The sequence below is a fragment of the Labeo rohita genome, unplaced genomic scaffold (assembly GCF_022985175.1).
Source record: "Labeo rohita strain BAU-BD-2019 unplaced genomic scaffold, IGBB_LRoh.1.0 scaffold_82, whole genome shotgun sequence".
In the NCBI taxonomy this organism is placed as follows: Eukaryota; Metazoa; Chordata; class Actinopteri; order Cypriniformes; family Cyprinidae; genus Labeo; species Labeo rohita.
Genome location: NW_026129766.1, coordinates 18,322 through 38,456, shown reverse-complemented (window position 1 = coordinate 38,456; position 20,135 = coordinate 18,322). Strand labels below are relative to the sequence as shown.

The 20,135-nt window shown below is 38.1% G+C and overlaps 1 protein-coding gene across 1 annotated transcript; it reads left to right on the top strand.

Annotated features, from left to right (window-relative positions):
- Positions 1–5,041: 5,041 nt before the first annotated feature.
- LOC127162046 (gastrula zinc finger protein XlCGF8.2DB) lies at positions 5,042–19,187 on the top strand. Its single transcript, XM_051104820.1, has 2 exons — positions 5,042–5,138; positions 18,511–19,187. Exons 1-2 carry the CDS (start codon positions 5,054–5,056, stop codon positions 19,185–19,187), a joined length of 762 nt encoding a protein of 253 aa, XP_050960777.1. The 5' UTR covers positions 5,042–5,053.
- The last annotated feature ends 948 nt before the right edge of the window (positions 19,188–20,135 follow it).

Sequence of the window (20,135 nt, the reverse complement as noted above, 5' to 3'; positions counted from 1 at the left end):
CGTGTTTTGTGAAACTCCCGCTTATACTATGTTGTAAACGAAGATGAGCTCCAGAATCGTATTGTTAATTTAATACAAAGATTTAACGTTGCTGCTGATAATGCCATTGGAAATTTGATAAATGAAAGTAATGTCCCATTGGTTGACAGGTATGTGGTAACTTAAGATATTTGGTCACTGGCAATTTTACCGAACTGAAAAAGTGGTTAACCTTTAATTCAGATACAGTTCATTTAGTCAGCAATTTTCTCTTATTTTACGAGGCAAGACTTTACTGTTTAGTTCCTTGTCATTTTGCTGTATATTATGTTTGATCAAATACTAGGTTTCCTTATAACATTACAAGGTTTCCATATACAATGTTGTTTGTCTCTAGTCTTATGTTTACTTGTCTTTAAAATAGCTAGTATTATTTTTTGCTGTGCTAATGAAAATCCCCCCCCTTATTATATAATAAGTGACTATAAAGTGAAATTAACAGAAACTAAATTGGTGACTGTTTTCATTGATGACTGAGTAAAAAAAAAAAACAGTTCTCCTTGGGTTCAGATTGAGCCCACATTGAAAATATATGAATTTAATTTCGTTTGTCCGAAAAAAGTAGTAAATTCAGTTCAAATCTAAAATAATTTACATTTAAATAAAGGCCTGGTCCTAGAACACACACACACACACACACACACACACAACACTACATATTTATATATATTTACAAAATATGTCATAAAGTTGTGAGAAGTTAAAGCAATTTAATTAGTCCCCAAGGGCCTCTGCTGGATATATGTGGTCATTGCACTTTCTTTAACTATACTCTCTAATGTTTTTCCACTAACCTGCAGGTGGCAGTATTCTATTCCTAACACATAGAGCAATGTCCATCATTAAATAATCAATTATATAATCATTAAAGGGATTTTTCATAATTTTTTTTTGCATGAGCCACTTAGGCATAGTGGAGTAATTGTGCAGTAAATAGGTCAAAAAGTACCAAATATCCACAAAAACACACCATAAATGTAAAGTTGAGAAGTAATAAAACATAAAAGATAAATAGTTTGTAATACTTAAAATGTATATTTCTTTATGCAATCATTTTCTAAATGTTTGGGGTCACCACTTAATACACACAACTTAATACACTTTTTTTGTGTGTCTTACTGACAAGTACAGGAAATTGAGGTCTGCAAGGTTGACCGCATTAAGGTGAGGACAGTGACTTATTCTATAATAACAAGCATTAAAACAATTGCTGTTTACCTTTGTGTTGTTGCATTTTTAGCCTTGCACTATTTCACTGTTTTGTCTTACTTGCAGCCAACAATTCAACAGGAACAATCTGCTAGCAGTGCTGGTTAGTAACTGATTAACTGAGTTTTGTGTGAATGGTCTTTCCCTGATCTCTCTGATGATGAGTGTTTTAGTTCTGCTTAATGTTCACTAAAACAGTTATACTAATATAACATAGTAAATACCTTTTTCCCCTCTGGTGGATGTACTTTCAGAGTTTATGTATTTATTTATTTACTGAACTGTTCACACATAATAAGGGAAAATGAGAAGCAATAATTACATTTATTGTCATATTTTTTGCAGTTAGAAGAAGCTGAAAATTTAACACTGAAATCAATTTGATTAAAAACTGACCATATTATTCTTTCCGAGACCTGTTCATTTTCAGTGTGTATCTGTTATTCATAGAAGGCTGATATGGAAAGAAACATTATGTTTATAAATTAATTTACAATAATTTAAATCTAGAACCTTAACAAGTTACTTATAATTAAGATTTATAATCCATTTTTACTGAAGATAACCTGGGAAAATGTAAATCACATTTCATTAATATTTAGAAGATATTATTTTAACAAATTTTAATTAAGGTTTACATTTAGACAGTCAAAATCAACTGTTTTAAACCCATCATCAACTGAATACTTAATCCACTTTAAGCAAATAAGGTTGAAATTTGATAGAAATCTTACCTGCATTAATTGCTTTGGACTTTTGGTAGCTCTGTAATTCATCCTTTCTACTAATGCTGCACTGTATTATTTTAATTTTTAAATGAAAAAGTAAATGATTTTAGCAAAAAGTCTTTTATTTTAGTCTGGTGATGTGACGTCATGAAGCTGCGCCGCGCTCCCGCGTCTGTGATTCGGCTGAAGAAAGGTGTGTGCTTTTAATCATGTGAAGTGTTTAAATCAACAAAACATGTCTAGAGAAGTGTATATAAAACCGCAAAATTAATTAACTATTGTAACACAGTAATGCAAAAAGGTGCATCTCATTTTGCTCCCTTCTATAGTGAATCTTAAACACGAATTCGGTCACTGGCAAGTAGTAATGAAGAGACGGAGCTTTTCGAAACTCCGAGAATCAATTGTATCGCAAAATGATTCACTGTTTTGAATCGCTCAAATCAGCGCACACTGTCGACACCTGCTGATCAAAACAGTGTAAATGGGTTATTCTCACGAAACTATTGAAATACCACGGCACTAACTTTTTTTAAGTATTAAACATGCAATTTAGTAATAAAAAAAAACATCATAATGAAGACAATACTGTTCTCTACCTTGCACAAATAGTCATTTCAACATAGAAATTAATTATTTTTGCATTTTACTGCATTTTCTGAAAAAATTCTCATTAACGAAATGCGTCCGGCTCTGTTTGAAGGTGTGTTATGTTGTAATTTAAACAAATTAACATAACAATATTTAGAAAAAAAAAAAATGGATGTTCTACTAGATTATTTTAGATGACAGAAAAATAATTTACTGAATATTCATGTATAATAATAATGAAGAAAAAGTAAGAAAATAACATGTCCATGCCTGATGTTCTCATCCTCCGCAACATTTTTTATGGACTGTTTAAGCGCACATCCAGAATTTAAATAAAGTTTGATTTTGAGTGACGGAAAATTGTTAGATTTACAATTTTTTACAAAAATGTACTTTATTAAAGTCTAATTATATGCACTGAGTAAAAATTAGCAAAGCCATGATGGCTTCTCTGTTGTTAGCAAAACATACTGAGGTACCTCATCCTCTGCAACACCATTCTCATATACTGCAACCATTTAAGGCCAGTTGCGGTAAAGAGAACTTCTGTTTCGGGAATGAGAATTTAAGCATATTGTGTATGACTTTTAAATATCGCTTATGAATTTAATATTAATTTAAAATGTAATAACTTGATATTTTGCTTTATGATTTGTTCCACTGTAGACAGTCAGCAAGTGAGAAAAAAAAAGCTTTAGCAAAGGCCAGGTTGGCAAAGTTCAGGGAGAAATTATACAGCAACCCAGAGCTGCTCGAGGAGTACAGAAGGAAGGAGAGAGAGAGGTTAGGTTTGGAGATGCTACAACAGGTGTAATTAGCAAAAAACACCCTACAGTGTTAGGAAGTGTATATGAGAGTACATAGACAAACATGCACACACAGCCATTTAGCCATTACTATAACAGGGCTTTGGTGCTGGAGTGAGTGTACTGTTCATACTGTGGGAAATTCCCGCCACATTTGCAGGTTGTGAGACTCTTAAAGTGACAGCAACCTAATATATTTGCTGCACTCTGTCATTAATATTAATTGAAGGCAAACTTCAGTAGTTTAAATTGTTAATAATTTTGTTATAATTTAGTAATAATATAGTAATAATCTTAATAAAATGATAAATAAACCGTTATTTGTGCTTCTGTTTGTTCAATTATCCTGCTTGCACCAGAGCCAATTAATTCTATACCTTGGTAATTAATTCATATTTGATTTTTGTTTTGGAAAAAAAAAAAAAACAATTCTACATCTGGAGAAAAAATGTTTTAGACACAAGTTGAAATGTTGCCATGTTTGTTTATTCTGATTTTAATGTTTCTCTTTTATTTATTTTTATTTTATTTTTTTGCTTGTATGTATTTTTCAAACACTACACAATAAAAAAGTACTTGAATGCTTGGGCAAATATGATCTGTTTTCTTCTACGTGAAAATGAGTTTTTAACAAAATTTCAGTCTAGTATACTTTTAATCATTACTGAAATAATTAACCTCATTTCCGAAACCTATGTATCATTACCGCAACAGATGTTCTTTAAATGATAATTTAATTAATAGAAAAATAGTACTTTGATTTTAAATGCATGTTCAGAATCTACAAATTATGTTCTTTCAGGTTTGTCCAGTCATTTTAATAATATGTCAGGTTTCATCAAAATAAAAAAAAAAAATGGTTATAAATTGTGGAAGGTGTTGCGGTAATGAGAGAAATAATTGAAAATCAAATAAAAATGTTAATTCAAAAATAAATTTTATTTCAGAGTTTCAAGTAACTGTACATGACTGTTTATAATCCATTTTTTAAAATGTGAAAATGTATTGGCTTTCCTAATGGAATCGACGTTTTCAGCCTGTTGCGGTAATGAGATTTTTAAGAACTTGTTTTTGAAAATGTGTTAAAAAATGTTTTACATTTTAAGTAAAACCTTCTAAAATTTATGTTCACTAACACTTAAGACTTTGCTCTTAATGCTTCAAAAGGAAATTTGTTGATATAAACATTTTTAAAAATTTCATGTTTGAAATTTTTAAAACTGCGTTTTCGTGAGAATCCCCCAAATACAACAAGAACAACAAACACAAACATGTGTAATGACAGACTTTTACAAACAAACAGCAAATGTTTTCCTGAAAGTGGAATCTATTCATTTGTATTTTAGATTTAATTAATACTAAATATAACTCTTAATACAAATGTGAACATTTGTGTAATTTTTTTTCCTGTTTATCCGAATGCTAGTTTTGGTTGTTTATTTTTTTGTTTTTGTCTCTTCAAGCCCATCTATCACTCTGAATCCCTTATCAGTGTGCAGACTACTAAATTAGGGCTAAATGACACACACACACACACACAGAGAGAGAGAGAGAGAGAGAGAGAGAGATTTAATTTGGATTTATTTATATTTTCTCTTAATGTTAAACAGGACAAAGTGTCCAAACAGAAAAACTCCTGGTGAAACAGCTGGAGTCACCACGTGACACACTGTTATAAAGATGGCGTTTATTAAAGAGGAGAGTGAAGACATGAAGATTGAAGAAACATTCAGAGTCAAAGAAGAAGAAACTGAGGAACAAACAGGTTGGTTTTCATTTTTGAATCATTTTTCACTCATTTGATCCTTATTAAAATGTCCAGCTCTACAGAAATGAATTATATTTCTAAAGAATCTCATATGTGTGTCCTAATTTGAGCTCACATGACTAGACAAATATTAATGCTGCCGTCAGCTGAATCTGAGAAGATCCTACTACATTTGTTATTATTGGGAAAATACTATGCAATTCCTAAACAAATATATTTTGTGTAACATTAAACCCAATGTATTTATCCACTTGAAAACAAAGATGTGTATATATACTGAATCAATCTTGCATCAAACATAAGAGTGTGTATGTTTGGCTGAAAGGTTTAGACCTGAGAGAGCCTGAGTCTCTGACAATGAAAGCTTTTGAAAAAGTTTAGAAGTTGTACAGGAAAAAAATAAAAAATCTAGGCCAGATTATTTGTGACTCTGTTAAGAGTATAATACAGTAGACGTTTGCTTAAGTACTGAAGAATTTCAGCCATTCAAACCTTTCTGTGTAATTTGCAGATTTTTAAATGTTTTGCTACAGTTTCCGAGTTGAACAACATGTTTCCTGGAAATGGTGTGCAACAGGGTTTGAGATATGTTTTCTTTTGTTTGGTGGTGTCAAAAATGTCAGCCCAATCAGCAGCAACATGTAAATAAACCCTGCGGTATTAAAGAGAAGCTCACACAATGAGTCCAAGTAAAGTCATTTACAAATATGTCCCTGCACCTCGGTATAGGCAACAACTAAAGAGTTTTATATTAACAATAAAGCATATCAACATGATGATGTAACTCTTTATATTTTTAGCTTTATTGCATGGCAAGTTTATTTCTATATCACAATCATACACGATGGTAATTAAGTGCTTCACATAAAAATGAGAAAGAAAATACAATCTGTTTAAAAAGTAAGAACTAGAAATAAAAAAATTTAAATTAGAATTGATTACCAAGAAAATCTTGCTATGGCTGATACACACTGATGCACATACTGCTATATACAGTGGGAATGTGTAAGTAAATGTAATTAATATCAAAATAAATTCACAAGTAACAAGTATGTTGTTTGCACGTTTTTATTTACATTAAAGGCAAAATAACTAAAATAATAAGAGCACAAGTATAGGAATTATTTATGTCTGTCTAAATATCATTGTTGTATTTGCAATTCTTCTGGTCCATATCCTTTCCTTAGGAAGGTGTAATAGACACTGATTAATGTAACATAAAAATACTATACATCTTTATTGTCACGAATGCGGTCTCTGTGGCTCCCTCTGTCCCGCGCCAGCGGGAACCTTCGCCCGAATTCTGACTACATTACCCACAATCCCGTGCCTGGGGACTCACGCTTCCAGTTCCGGGTCTCTCTGTTCACTTCCCCTTTGGCGGCCATTTCAGCGTGCCTCGCCGGCTCGCTCGTCGCGAAGTTTTGCCGGCTATGTCCCCAACTCTGAGCGTTTTTCTATCGGACTGCTTTACTGTTGCCAACCGGACTGTCTTTATCGTGTGTGAACTCTTGTCAAACTGAATTAACGCATACATTGTGACGTGCTAATTGTTCTTTTGGCCTTGTGTTTTCAAGGCCAGGTTTTTTTTCTCTATGGTTTTGTTCTGTGTGACGTTTTGCTGATGTTCAGCCGCTGATTGTGGTCCGTTTTGGATGCGGATTGAGTGAAGTGTGAACCCTTCCTGGATTGTGAACCGTCTCAACTCTTTTCGGTGTGCATAACGGCAGAGTTGGACTGGCGAGCCGCCCGTGAACCGGATCCTTCGAACCTTCCTGTTTTGAAAGAACACAGAAATTGAATGTATTCATCTTCGAATGGTAGGAGTGGAATTTCATGTCACTTTTCCTATTTCGGGATAAACTTTAGAAACTGTGGATTTCATCATTTCCTGGATTCCTGGACTGACATTATGAACTAATTTTCCAAAGAATCATTCTGAGTCTTCATCACAAGCATTGGACTCTGGGTAAACTTTGAAATGTTCAGACTGAATGTACTTTTGTTTATTGTGTGTTATTCTTTCAATTACTTTGTTGAGGTTTATGGGTAAATGTTCGAAGTGTTGAGCAACTAAACTAAAAACAAATTGAAGAACAAATCAGTTAAATAAGGGAAAGGGTTGATAACAGGGTTAATCACAAACGTTGTTAACCGTCAACTGTGTGAATTAGCTGTTAACTAAGAAAAAAACAAACAAGAAATATCAACTTACCTTGAAAAGTGATACTGAAAAAAAAAGGGCCTGTAAGAAAAGAAAAAAGGCGTTACTATTGCATGTAAGCTAAACTGAGGCCACTGCACACAAAATTGTTTGTTTATCTTTTATTTTTTTGTGGTCATTGTTAAAATACAATCTTTCTCATTCTTACCTCAAACCCCGCGTCTGAGTGTTCGCTGCTGTTGCAAAATCTCTCTCCTTGGACGAATCTACATTTCTGAGCTCACTGGTCCATTGATAAACAACTTATAAGAAATTCGGGTGTCACGGGTTACACCAGCACGTCCCTTCACCATGCCGCTGCCGTCTCCACCCCCCGCGGCTTCAGGCTCCGAACCAATGCAGATCGGCACAACCAGGCTCACCATCGAGGAGAGGGAACGGCGGATTCGCAATCATCTCTGTCTGTACTGCGGGGAGGCGGGACACATCCGGGCCACCTGCCCCACTCGACCACCTCGCTCTCCCACCTCGGTGAGTGTCTGTAGTCCCTCTTTAAATAACTGTGAGTTATCTGCGCTGCTCGTCTGTGGAGAGAAATCTATAAGGACCACAGCTTTAATTGATTCCGGCGCAGCCGGTAACTTTATAGACAAAGACTTTGCCAAAGCTAATCAGTTGCCTCTCCTTCCCTGTGTTTCCCCCGTGGCAGTGGCCGCCCTCGACGGCAGACCGCTAGGATCTGTCAAGTACCGATACCCCCTACCACTTGTACCTCCGGCCTTAGAGCAGCTACGGTCGGCACGTTTCTACACCAAACTGGATTTACGCTCGGCCTACAATCTGATTCGCATTCGTGAAGAGGACGAGTGAAAGACTGCCTTCTCTACGACATCTGGGCACTACGAATACCGGGTGATGCCCTTCGGCCTGGCGAATAGTCCATCATATTTTCAGGCTTTTGTCAACGAGGTCTTCCGCGACATGCTGAATCGCTGGGTGATTGTCTACATGGATGACATTCTCATATTTTCTAACACACGTTCTAATCACGTCCAGCACGTAAGAGTGGTGCTCCAGCGGCTCATCCAGCACAGGCTGTACGCTAAGGAGGAGAAGTGCCTGTTCCACCAAGAAAGAATTGCCTTTTTGGGATATGTAATCAGTCCAGAGGGCGTCGCTATGGACGATTCTAAGGTAAACGCTGTACGGAACTGGCCCCGTCCCAAGACCCTAAAAGAGTTACAAAGATTCTTGGGCTTTGCTAATTTTTATCGGAGGTTCATACGTAACTTTAGCTCCATAGCCGCACCACTGACCACCATGATAAAGAGGGGGAGTACCCGATTAAGCTGGTCGCCAGACACTCTACAGGCCTTCCAGGACTTACGTCAACGTTTTACCACAGCGCCCATCCTCCGTCACCCAGATCCTCAGGTACCTTTTGTTGTTGAGGTCGACGCCTCCAGCACCGGGGTGGGAGCTGTCCTCTCACAGCGCCAGGGTCAACCTTCTAAGACGTTCCCCTGTGCCTTTTACTCACATAAACTCAGTCCGGCAGAGAGAAACTATGATGTGGGAAATCGGGAGTTGCTCGCCATCAAACTCGCCTTGGAGGAATGGAGGCATTGGCTGGAGGGAGCACGGCATCCCTTCATTATCCTAACAGATCATAAGAACCTGGAATATCTTCGCACCGCCAGGGTCCTTAATCACCGCCAGGCCAGATGGGCCCTGTTCTTCACCAGGTTCAATTTCATCATTAACTACCGCCCCGGCTCCCAGAATACAAAAGCCGACGCCCTGTCTCGGGTACACGAGCCTGAGCAGGTCTCCCAACCGACTGAAACTGTGCTGCCTTCCTCCATAATTGTTGCTCCTGTGGCATGGGATCTCATGACCGAGGTCACGGAGGCCCAGGCCCAAGATCCTCCTCCTGTCGACTGCCCCGAGGGTCTCACCTATGTACCGGCGGTCCTCCGCAAAAGAGTTCTCTCTGAGGTTCATTCTGTCCCCAGCTCCGGTCACCCTGGAATAGAGGCCACTGTTCACCTCCTCCGAAACCGCTTCTGGTGGCCTTCACTGCATTCTAATACCATCACATTCATCAAGCAGTGTGCAACGTGTAACACCTCTAAGACCTCCCATCAACTCCCTGCTGGCTTACTGCAGCCTCTGTCAATCCCCAAACGCCCCTGGTCTCACATAGCACTCGACTTTGTAACGGATCTTCCCCCGTCCCAGGGACATACCACTATCCTCACTGTTATCAACAGGTTTTCCAAGGGCTGCCGTTTCGTACCTCTTCCTAAGCTACCCTCTGCGATGGAGACCGCAGAGGTCCTATGCAACACTGTGTTCCGGTTCTACGGGCTCCCTGAGGACATTGTCTCGGATCGCGGACCCCAATTTACCTCCCGCCTCTGGTCCAGTTTCTTCCGGTTGCTGGGCGTTAACATCAGCCTCACATCAGGCTATCATCCAGAAGCCAACGGACAGGTGGAGAGATTAAACCAAGAACTGACCCGTTTCCTGCACTCGTACTGTCATGACCGCCAGGGAGATTGGAGTCGTTTTCTCCTCTGGGCCGAATATGCTCAAAACTCCATCCAGAAACCATCCACGAACATGACGCCCTTTCAATGTGTGCTGGGCTTTCAGCCGCCCTTGTTCCCCTGGTCCGGAGAACCCTCCGATCTGCCCGCTGTTGACTCATGGTTCCGACAAAGTGAAGCCACCTGGAACCTGGCGCACGTCCACCTCCAGAGAGCCGTCCGGCGCACCCAGACCCAGGCCAACCGTCGCCGCCGACCGAACCCCCCCTATGAGCCAGGACAGTGGGTCTGGCTGTCGACCCGGGACTTACGTCTCCGTCTGCCCTGCAAGAAGTTGAGCCCCAGGTACGTGGGTCCTTTTCAAATAACTCGTCAGATCACACCAGTATCCTTTAGACTTGATTTACCCAGTCAATACCGTGTCTCACCAACTTTTCATGTGTCTCTGTTAAAGCCCGCTGGTCGCCCAGGAGGGACAGAGGTCCTAGACGAGACCGCTCCGCAGAGGCCTGCCCCCCTGATCATCGACGGTGAGGAGGCGTATCGAGTCAGTCTCATCCTGGACTCCCGACGCCGGAGCGGTCGTCTACAGTACCTGGTCGACTGGGAGGATTACGGGCCCGAGGAGAGGTCATGGGTGCCCGCAGAGGACATCCTGGATCCGTCGCTCACCGCTGAGTTCCACTCTACCCACCCAGATCGACCAGGGCCCCGAGGTAGGGGTAGACCCCGGCGTCGGTTGCCTCCTCGTGCCAGGAGGCACTCGCAGGGGGGGGTTCTGTCACGAATGCGGTCTCTGTGGCTCCCTCTGTCCCGCGCCAGCGGGAACCTTCGCCCGAATTCTGACTACATTACCCACAATCCCGTGCCTGGGGACTCACGCTTCCAGTTCCGGGTCTCTCTGTTCACTTCCCCTTTGGCGGCCATTTCAGCGTGCCTCGCCAGCTCGCTCGTCGCGAAGTTTTGCCGGCTATGTCCCCAACTTTTTCTATCGGACTGCTTTACTGTTGCCAACCGGACTGTCTTTATCGTGTGTGAACTCTTGCTGCCTGCCCTTTATCGACCCACGCTATTCCCACGGATTATTGCCTTTGATTGCCGCCTGCCCCGACCCTTTGCATGGACTTATACTCCCCTTTTGGTTTTGCCTTCACCAGGATTGTTTGCAGTTGTTGACCACAGCCTGTTTAAACTGTCCGAATTAAATAAACTGTTGCAAATGGATCCAACATCTCATGACCCCTCTGTAGCCTCGTCACATTTATATATTTTGCTATTGTGTTGAACATTTCTATACTCCTCTTTTTATGTAATGGTAAATATTACAATATCATAGCACAACACCAGTGATATCTGCAATAATGATAAGCATAATAAGCATAACACAGCTCTGAGGTAAGAAGTGGATTATTCTTCACCTGAAATGTTTGTTTTTTTATACTGAAATGTGAGGAAAATGTTGGATCACAATAATTAGGAACCACAGTTTCCACAAATCCCTTCACTTGATGGGGATTTTCTCTTCTATTCTAGACGGCAAGGGCAGTGGCTGTAACATCGAGCGTATTTTGTATTAAATACATATTTCTTACCAATGTAATCAGGCTCTGAAAATTCTTCAAATAGAACACAAAGAATGTCCTTCTCACCTGCCATAGTTGTAACTCTTGCGTCATCAGAATAGGGTGTTAAACGCACCACCATTTACATTTAAAAATGTTTTGACGGGGCTAGGGCTGTAGCTATCAATTCTATTAGTAATCGAGTATTCTACCAATTATTCCATCAATTAATCAAGTAATTGGATAAGAAGTCATTTTCTTTATTAAAGAGCAATACTAAATATACAAGAGAAAATAAGATAGGTCTCTTAAAATTTACAAATAATTTGTTTCCTTTTTAGAAAGAGGAACATTTTTCTTGCTGAATTTGCATACATTAATAACCATGAAAAATAACCCATTTAATTCAAAATGCAAATATATCAATAATTGATTTTTGTATTTTTATTATATATATATATATAGTCACGGGTGAAGAATCACACGACAAGGTAAGCTGAGTGAACAACCACGGAGGGTGGATTTTATTGACAATACTTGAAATAGTGACAGAGAAAAGGAGGCGTGCGGCTGGTGCTCTGTGTCTTCTTTAAGTGCTTGAAAGTGGGTGGCCAGGTGTGCTCCGGTGAGGGCTGTCGGTCAGTCGCTGCTTTCAAAAAATAGGAAAGAACAGAGATTAGTAGCCGTGCTTCCAGCTTGGGTCGTTCAACAGTCTGACAGAGCAAGACAAGCGGCTTATAAAGCCACGCCGTTCATAAGGAAGCAGCGGTGACCGATCAGCGGTGATGAGGACGTGCAGGTGCAGCTCGTTTGTAGCCAGGGCTACTATATATATATTAGGGGTGTAACGATACACGTACTCGTATTGAACCGTTTGGTACGAGGTTTTCGGTTCGGTACGCTTTACGAACCGAACGATTCAGAAAAATACTTTTATATTTTTAAAAAAATAAAGAAGAATAAACTGTGTAAAATATAATAGCCGCTTTTCCACTATCGGGCCGAACCGTTCTCTTCGCTTAACCGTACCGTTCCGATCCGGGCCAGTCAGCACAGATACGGTTTCATTTTCCACTGTGGTGCTGACAACGGAACTCTTTGGAATGTAAATACAAATGCCTTAGTCGTTGCCTTGGTAACGCAATTGTAATATAAACTGAGATATGATCAGATATTTCTGTTTTTGGGACTTCGTTAAATAACAGAAAAAAAGGACACAACTATAAACAACGCAAAAAATAAAATAAACAGAAGGCGACGACAGGTATAAGGTTACCAACAAATGCTGAGGGGATATGCATGTTAACAGAGACGGACACAGAAGGTAAAACCTTTCTAAAAACTAACACATTTATTGACAGTATTAATGCATGAGCTATGAACGCAGCGTAACAGCTGTTTACTTGGCTGTTTGATCATACAGTGCGCTTTCGCTTAGCACACACATTCTATCAGCACGGTTTGGCACGGTTGTCTAACCGGGCTGAGAATTCCGGGCCGAGAACGGTTCGTAATCGTGCCGTGCCGTACCAGGCTCAGGTGGAAACACAACTGGAACCGGACCTGACCGTTATAAGAACCGTTCGGCACGATAGTGGAAAAGCGGCCAATAATTCCTGCTTTGTGCACAAAAACAAAAGCCCAAATAGAGAACCAGTTGGCCGAAGCACCAGCGATTGCTCTGACAACAGACAGCTGGACGTCTTTCTATTAGTTTATAACTACTACAATAATACATTAATTTTTTTTTATCAGGAGCTTTTTGGTTTTGGTTATAAAGGAGGTTTTGTTTTATTTGCTGCTAAAAAGAAACCCCAGAAGATGCCCAGATAGCAGGAACGTTTGGGCCAAATGTGGCCGATAGCTGGCACATATGGCTTACATATGGCATGGCTGAACAGATATGGGCCAGATTGTTACCGTATATGTTTTGCCATAAGTTTAAAATTTGCGGGAAATCATTGCTTGGTTCACAGCTCCTTTTGAGGTATATGGTCCAGATAACAACACACACATTAGAACCAAGTAAGGTTTAGCTATGGCTGACATTGGTGAACATCGACTTCTGGCTAACATTTGGATTACACTTGGAAAACACATCAAGTTTGGCTGATGTCCGGCAGGCCACACCTCGGTTGCTATGACGACCGCGTCAATTTGACCGAAAGGCGGCAATTCCCTCACGGATTTTCCGTCACACAAGTGCTTCAGGTTAGGGATATTTTGCCATTTTAAAGTAATTTTATTTAAATATTTATGATTTTGTGTAAACATTTGTAGTTATTAGATGTTTAGTTATTTGTTTCATTGAGAAAAGCGTCGAGTTAGATCATTTTTCTTTGTTGAATGTGGTGTTTGCGTAGCCCTCCGACAGATTCCAATAATCACGCAATCCGGGTTAATGCAAAATCACTTATTTTAGATAGAGATTGATTTGTGAAAACGTTTATAAATCATTTTTTTACGTGTTGAGTGTTTTTTACTGCTCTGTGGTGTGATAAAACATACAGGCTGTCTTGCCATAAAAGATAACAGTTGAAGCCATTCGAAAAATCATCTTACATTTCTTAAAATGGGCTTTGATGTAACGTAGTAATCCCGATTTCATAGTCCCGTGTTTTTTAACCATTTTAAGCAGTTTTCAAAAACTCAAATGATCGACAACATGCTTTCTATAGATGTACAGTTAGCAAATTTCCTTTGGCCCGGATCTGGCCGTAATCTACAGCTAAAGTGTGGCCCAGATTAGTTTTTGTTCGCCGGCCCAAAATTGGCCCATATGTTTTTAGCCAGAACTGAACCAAACCAGAGCCATAACTCCGCCGTTCATCAGTACTTGATGCAATGTTGAGAAAATACTTAAAATACTTAAAATTTTTGTATTTCAAGTCAAATGCTGTATCCAGAGGAGGTAAGTATAGCCTAGTAAATGGTGTTTGTGTGAATGTCCAAAAAACTTGAAGACTTTATATTAGCAGTAGGAAAGAACATTTTAAAGATGAAAAAGAATTCATGAGATAAACATGAATAATTTGTTGCCATTGTGTGAATAATATGTAATAAGTAAAAAGTTAGTATAGTTTGATGTATTTGTATTTGTATTTGAAATGTATTTGAAAATGTAACAACTTTATAAAATTCAGATGACATGTATTTGGTTATCCTGCAGGTCTACCTTTCAGTTTGTACTACTGATAATAATTATAACACTAAAAATCAAAATGTTTCTCTTCACTGTAGGTGCTGTCAGGCAGAATCCCCTGACTGGAAGGGCTTCAGATAAAGACATTGAAATTAACTGTATAAAGTGGCTGCACCTGTCTGGAGAACGAGATGGTGGGAGGAAAGAGAGAAGGAATAAACAACAGTGCATTGCTGACCCCCTTTAGACAGTTTGCAGCATTACTAACACCAACACACTTTCAAGCAACTCTAACACTTTTCTTCTGAACACTCAAGTTTAATGTTATTTGTTCTTAAAAACTGGTTCCGACTCAAATTTGTCCATTTAATTTTTTATTTTTTTTTAATGCTAAATGTATATCTGTTGAATATTCTTAAAAATGGATTCCAACTCAGATTTGTCCATTTCATAATTTTATTTTTGAATGTTAAAAGTATATCTGTTGAATATTCCTAAAAATTGATTCCAACTCAAATGAGTCAATTTCATAATTTTTGGTTTGAACATTAATTGTGTTTGTTTTATATTCTTAAAAAAATATTCCAACTCAAATTGTAATGTTAAATATGTGTTATATATTTATAAGAATATTCTAACTCAATACTAAATAACTGTAAAGCACATTTAAACTGCACTAATAAAAGTAAATTATTTTATTTACATTTTTGTTGTTGAGTGTGTGATTTACTCTCTAGTTAATACAAATTTTACATATACAGTCGGCCGCATATGGGCCACATTAGGGCAGTGAGGTCTTAACAGAACTCAGCCTTACTAAAATGAAACATAAGGCCCATATATGGGCCACATAAAAATGTATTACTTGGATCATGATAGGCAGAGTTATGGCTCTGGTTTGGTTCAGTTCTGGCTAAAAACATATGGGCCAATTTTGGGCCGGCGAACAAAATCTAATCTGGGCCACACTTTAGCTGTAGGTTTGGGCCAGATCCGGGCCAAAGGAAATTTGCTAACTGGGTGGGTGAAGAATAGCTACATCATTGTTTAAAGTAAAAGAAAAAACAAGATCATACTTGTTTTAATGTTTTAATTTAAAAAAAGTAAAAAAAAAAAAACAATAAAAGAAATTATCTGGGTTTTTTTTTTTGCTGTATCGAAAACATACCGAACCGTGACACCACTGTGTCTATGTGTATATATATATATATATATATATATATATATATATATATACAATAAAAAATACAAAAATCAATTTTGCATTACTTTAAAAAAAAGGTACACATTATAACCTAAAACGAAGGCATAAGTCAAGAAATTGAATGTTTACACACTATTTAATTCAGCTTAAAGGGACATGAATGCAAAAGTTACAAATGCATAAATAATATTTTGTTATTTTAAACAAAACATTGAATATTGATGTCATATGTATTTTTAAAATGAAGATACTTTACTTGTGAAATCAAAACCGCCTGTAGGTGGCAGTAAGTCACTGTTAAGTAAGTGAGTCATTGCGATTGAACTGAATCATTTAACAGGTAATTCATTCAAGAACGAAACACCGACAGTCATGTTGCTACATTTGTAATCATGCTGAGGCACTCTGCGTTTGATGTTCACTAACTTTCTAACTTTCTGTGTGTCACAGAGAGAGAATGAGACAATCAACATAAATGGCCCTTAGTCTTTAACAAAACATAACTAAGTTAAGGACATCACTGCAAAAAATGCTTTTCTTACTTGGATATTTTAGCTGGAAACAAGACATATCTGGAAACAATAAAAGCTTTTACAAAAATATATCAATTTTTAAACTACTCATTGAAATCACTTTTGAAAAAAAATTCCCTTATAATAAACACTACTTAATTACTGTAAAAACATGAGTGTTTGACTTTTATTTTTACTATTATACTTAATTACATTGCATTTTAACACCTCTGGTGCTCAGGATCACCAAATCATTTGCCATCACCCAATCAGTAATCTCTCCTTTCTCTGTCTATGTGGTAAGTGAAGTTGTATGTACTGTAATGTAACAGGCAACCACTAGCAAGCAGCTAACCAGCTATCATCATATCATTACTATTGTCATATTAACTAGAAAATCAATTTATGAAATTTATGAAAACTGAACACCCCCATTGTACATGTTGTTGGTTTGTTGTTTGTTGCTTTGTGGCATTAAAACTAGTTTTAACTTGCATTTGTATTTTATGCTTTAGAATTGATGTCACTGAAAAAGGAGAGTCAAGAATTTGAAGAAAAGGAAGATAAAGATCATGATTTCATAACTGAAGAAAAATCATACAGTTGCTCACAGACTGAAAAGACACAAAAAGGAGCTCATATGACGGCAAATAGAGGTTATTTCACCTGCCAACAGTGTGGAAAGAATTTCAAAAGATTTCGAAACCTTAATTACATGAGAATTCACACTGGAGAAAACCCTCACTCATGTCTTCAATGTGGATTAAGTTTTACTCTTAAAGAAACTCTTAGAATGCACATAAAAATTCACTCTAGAAAGAAGACTTACACCTGCAAACTGTGTGGAAAGAGCTTAAATCGAAAATCAAGCCTTAAAAACCACATGAGAATTCATACTGGAGAGAAGCCTTATACATGCTCTGAATGTGAAAGGAGTTTTGCACAAAAACAAAATCTTGACGTACATTTCTGAATTCAGCTTTGGCTGGTTCTTTCAGCCACAATAGGGAAAGAGCTTATTATAAATCAGAACTAAAAACTAAACAAATATCTTAATATGTGTAAACATTGTATCAACATGAAAAAGATCAATAAACAAAACCAGTGCACTCAGTATTTTGTGAGAAACCTTTCAGCTGCCAACAGTGTGGAAAGAGCATCTCAACTCATGGACTGAACCAGGTTTGCCAGTTCCTTGTTACTCCACTATGGTCACATGTGGTCTAGCATTATAAGGACAATCAACTGTCCTTCCTGTCTCCTTAAAAGCAGATCTTAGACCTCTTAAATTACAGACATTGCAGTTTATTACTCTAGTCGCATTTGCAGTTCTCATGGCTCCTGCAGCAGGACTGTGGTGTGTTCACACAGTTGATCAGGAACACTGGGCATCTTCATCTGGTGTTTTTTAGAGTCAGTAGAAAGGTCTCTATAATGGGGCTTTCGCACCATGTAGTTGTAGAAATTCAGTTTTAGGAACTCACCAGCAGGATGTTTTTTAAAGAACCATTCCCCTGGGTTTTTCAGGGTTGCATCTGTTGCTTAAGTGGCTCAGAAGGTCCGATATCATTATACAGTAAAAGAGCGGCTTCTAGAGGCGGCTTCATTGATGCCTTGTGCTGTTTGTTTTGACACGTGACACTGAGTTATTGGCCAGTGTGGTCTAACCTAACTGTCAGCATTGGTAAACCTCTACTCTTAACATATAAAAAGGTACAGACAACAACATTGTCAAAATGATCCCCATTCACACGGATCTGTGAAAATGACTAAAACGGGCAGTTTTATGCATGCCAGGTCTGACATCACTGCTTTGACAAATTCACATTTTTGTGGTTTTCAAAACATTGCACTTTCAAACCTATTTTCAAAAGCTTGTGTTTTTAGGCTCCCTAAATCAGGTTGTCGTGTGTAAATGAACAGCCAAATTCAGAAAGCAGAGGTAGCTGCAGTCTGGAGCAATGGGCATGCCGAAAAGTAAATCGGTACAACAGAAACTACCCTTTAACCTCCCCCCACACCCTGACAGACTTTGTCTACCAATCATGAAGACATTTCTCCATGCATTTAAACATGCCTGAACCTTTCACCATGCCCATTGCTTGAGCCTGCAGTTGTTCCTTTTTTTGTTTGTTTTTAGTTGTTCTATAGACATACCCTAAATGTATTGATACCTGTTGTCTTGTGCCATTAAACTGTAGTTTTAAACATTTTTTTTTTTTTTTTATCTTAGATCTAATAGCATTGAAAGAGGAGAAAGAAGTACTTGATGAGATTGAAGAAGAAGAACAAAATGAGAATCTTCAAAAGACAGGAACTAAATGTTATTTCTCAAGTTTTCCATTTGGAAAGAGTTTCAGTCAACAAGGAAACCTCAAAGTCCACATGAGAATTCACACTGGAAAAAATCCTTTCACCTGCCAACAGTGTGGAAAAAGTTTCAGTCAGAAAAGAAAAAAGGAATTCACATTTAACAGGCACACCTGCCAATGGTGTGGAAAAAGTTTCACTGAAAAAGGAACCCTTAACAGGCACATGCAAATTCACACTAGGGAGAAGCCTTTTTCCTGCCAACAATGTGGAAAAAGCTTCACTCATAAAACAGATCTTGAAAGGCACATGAGAATTCACACTGGAGAAAAGCCTTACACCTGCTGTCAGTGTGGAAAAAGTTTCTGTCAACTTGGAAACCTCATAGTCCACATGAGAATACACAATAGAGAAAATCCCTTCATCTGCCATCAGTGTGGAAGAAGATTCAATCATAAAGGAAGCATTAACAGGCACATGAGAACTCACACTGGAGAGAGGCCTTATATCTGCCCTCATTGTGGAAAAAGTTTCAGCCAACAAGGAAACCTTAAAGTCCATATGGAAATTCACACTAGGGCCATGGACCATCCAGTTTGAATGCTTTTCCATGGATTTACTGTAATAACACTAACTGCACTGTGGTATTTTAGCATAATTATGAAATGTATATAGAATTTTATCATATTAATGTAGGCATGTATTACTGCATTAAAGGGACCTTTCACCATTTAACACTCCAATCGATCTCAGACTTTCAGAAGTGAATTGAACTCGGGAGGTGGTCTTTCATCTAAAGTTACGGTTCACAAAAAACATGCATTGTAAACACAAATTGACCGAGCTCACTTTATTTTTCCATTTGCAGATTCTGATTGGTCATCAGATGTCTTCATACAAATCAGCTGTTCATAATGGCTGCTTCCTCTGGCAGATCTGTACAAATTATTCGCTCACAACTTCAGGAACTTATTATTATTATTGAGCTGGGAGATGTAAATTATTCAGGCCAACTGGCTCTTTTTGAGGCCCACCCACCAACTACTTTCTGTCTCCACCACTGCGCTATCGCTATTTACACTTATTGCAAATAAAAAAAAATACATTTTTCTAATTAGATTTTTGACCACCTTTGATCTTGTAGGCATCTGTTCCACTTTGAGAGATCAGAACTGCACATCTTTACTCTCTTTATTTCACTTGTCCCCTCACTGCAACCGCCTACTCTCACCTAAATTTCAGACGAGGCTAGTAACATCTCAGACAGATCCTATTATTTATAGTCTCATGTTGTCCCAAACCTGTATTAATTTCTTCAGTGTCTATTTACACTAACTGTAAATTTAACCATGTGATTCTGCTAGAATATTTTATCATTAAAAAACTAAAATACTGAATACCAAATGAGAAAATGTACAGGACAAAATAATTCAGCTTTAAGAATGAAAACCAAAAATGAAAACCAACCTATTTGTTTCTCAGTATCTTCATGTTTGACTCTGAATGCTTCTTCAATCCTCATGTCTTCAATCTCCTCTTTAATAAACT

Coding starts and splice junctions, on each gene's coding strand:
- LOC127162046 (XM_051104820.1), top strand. CDS start 5,054: ATGGCGTTTATTAAAGAGGAGAGTGAAGACATGAAGATTGAAGAAACA. Junction 5,139..18,510: donor AGAAACTGAGGAACAAACAG/GTTGGTTTTCAT, acceptor TTTTTATCTTAG/ATCTAATAGCATTGAAAGAG.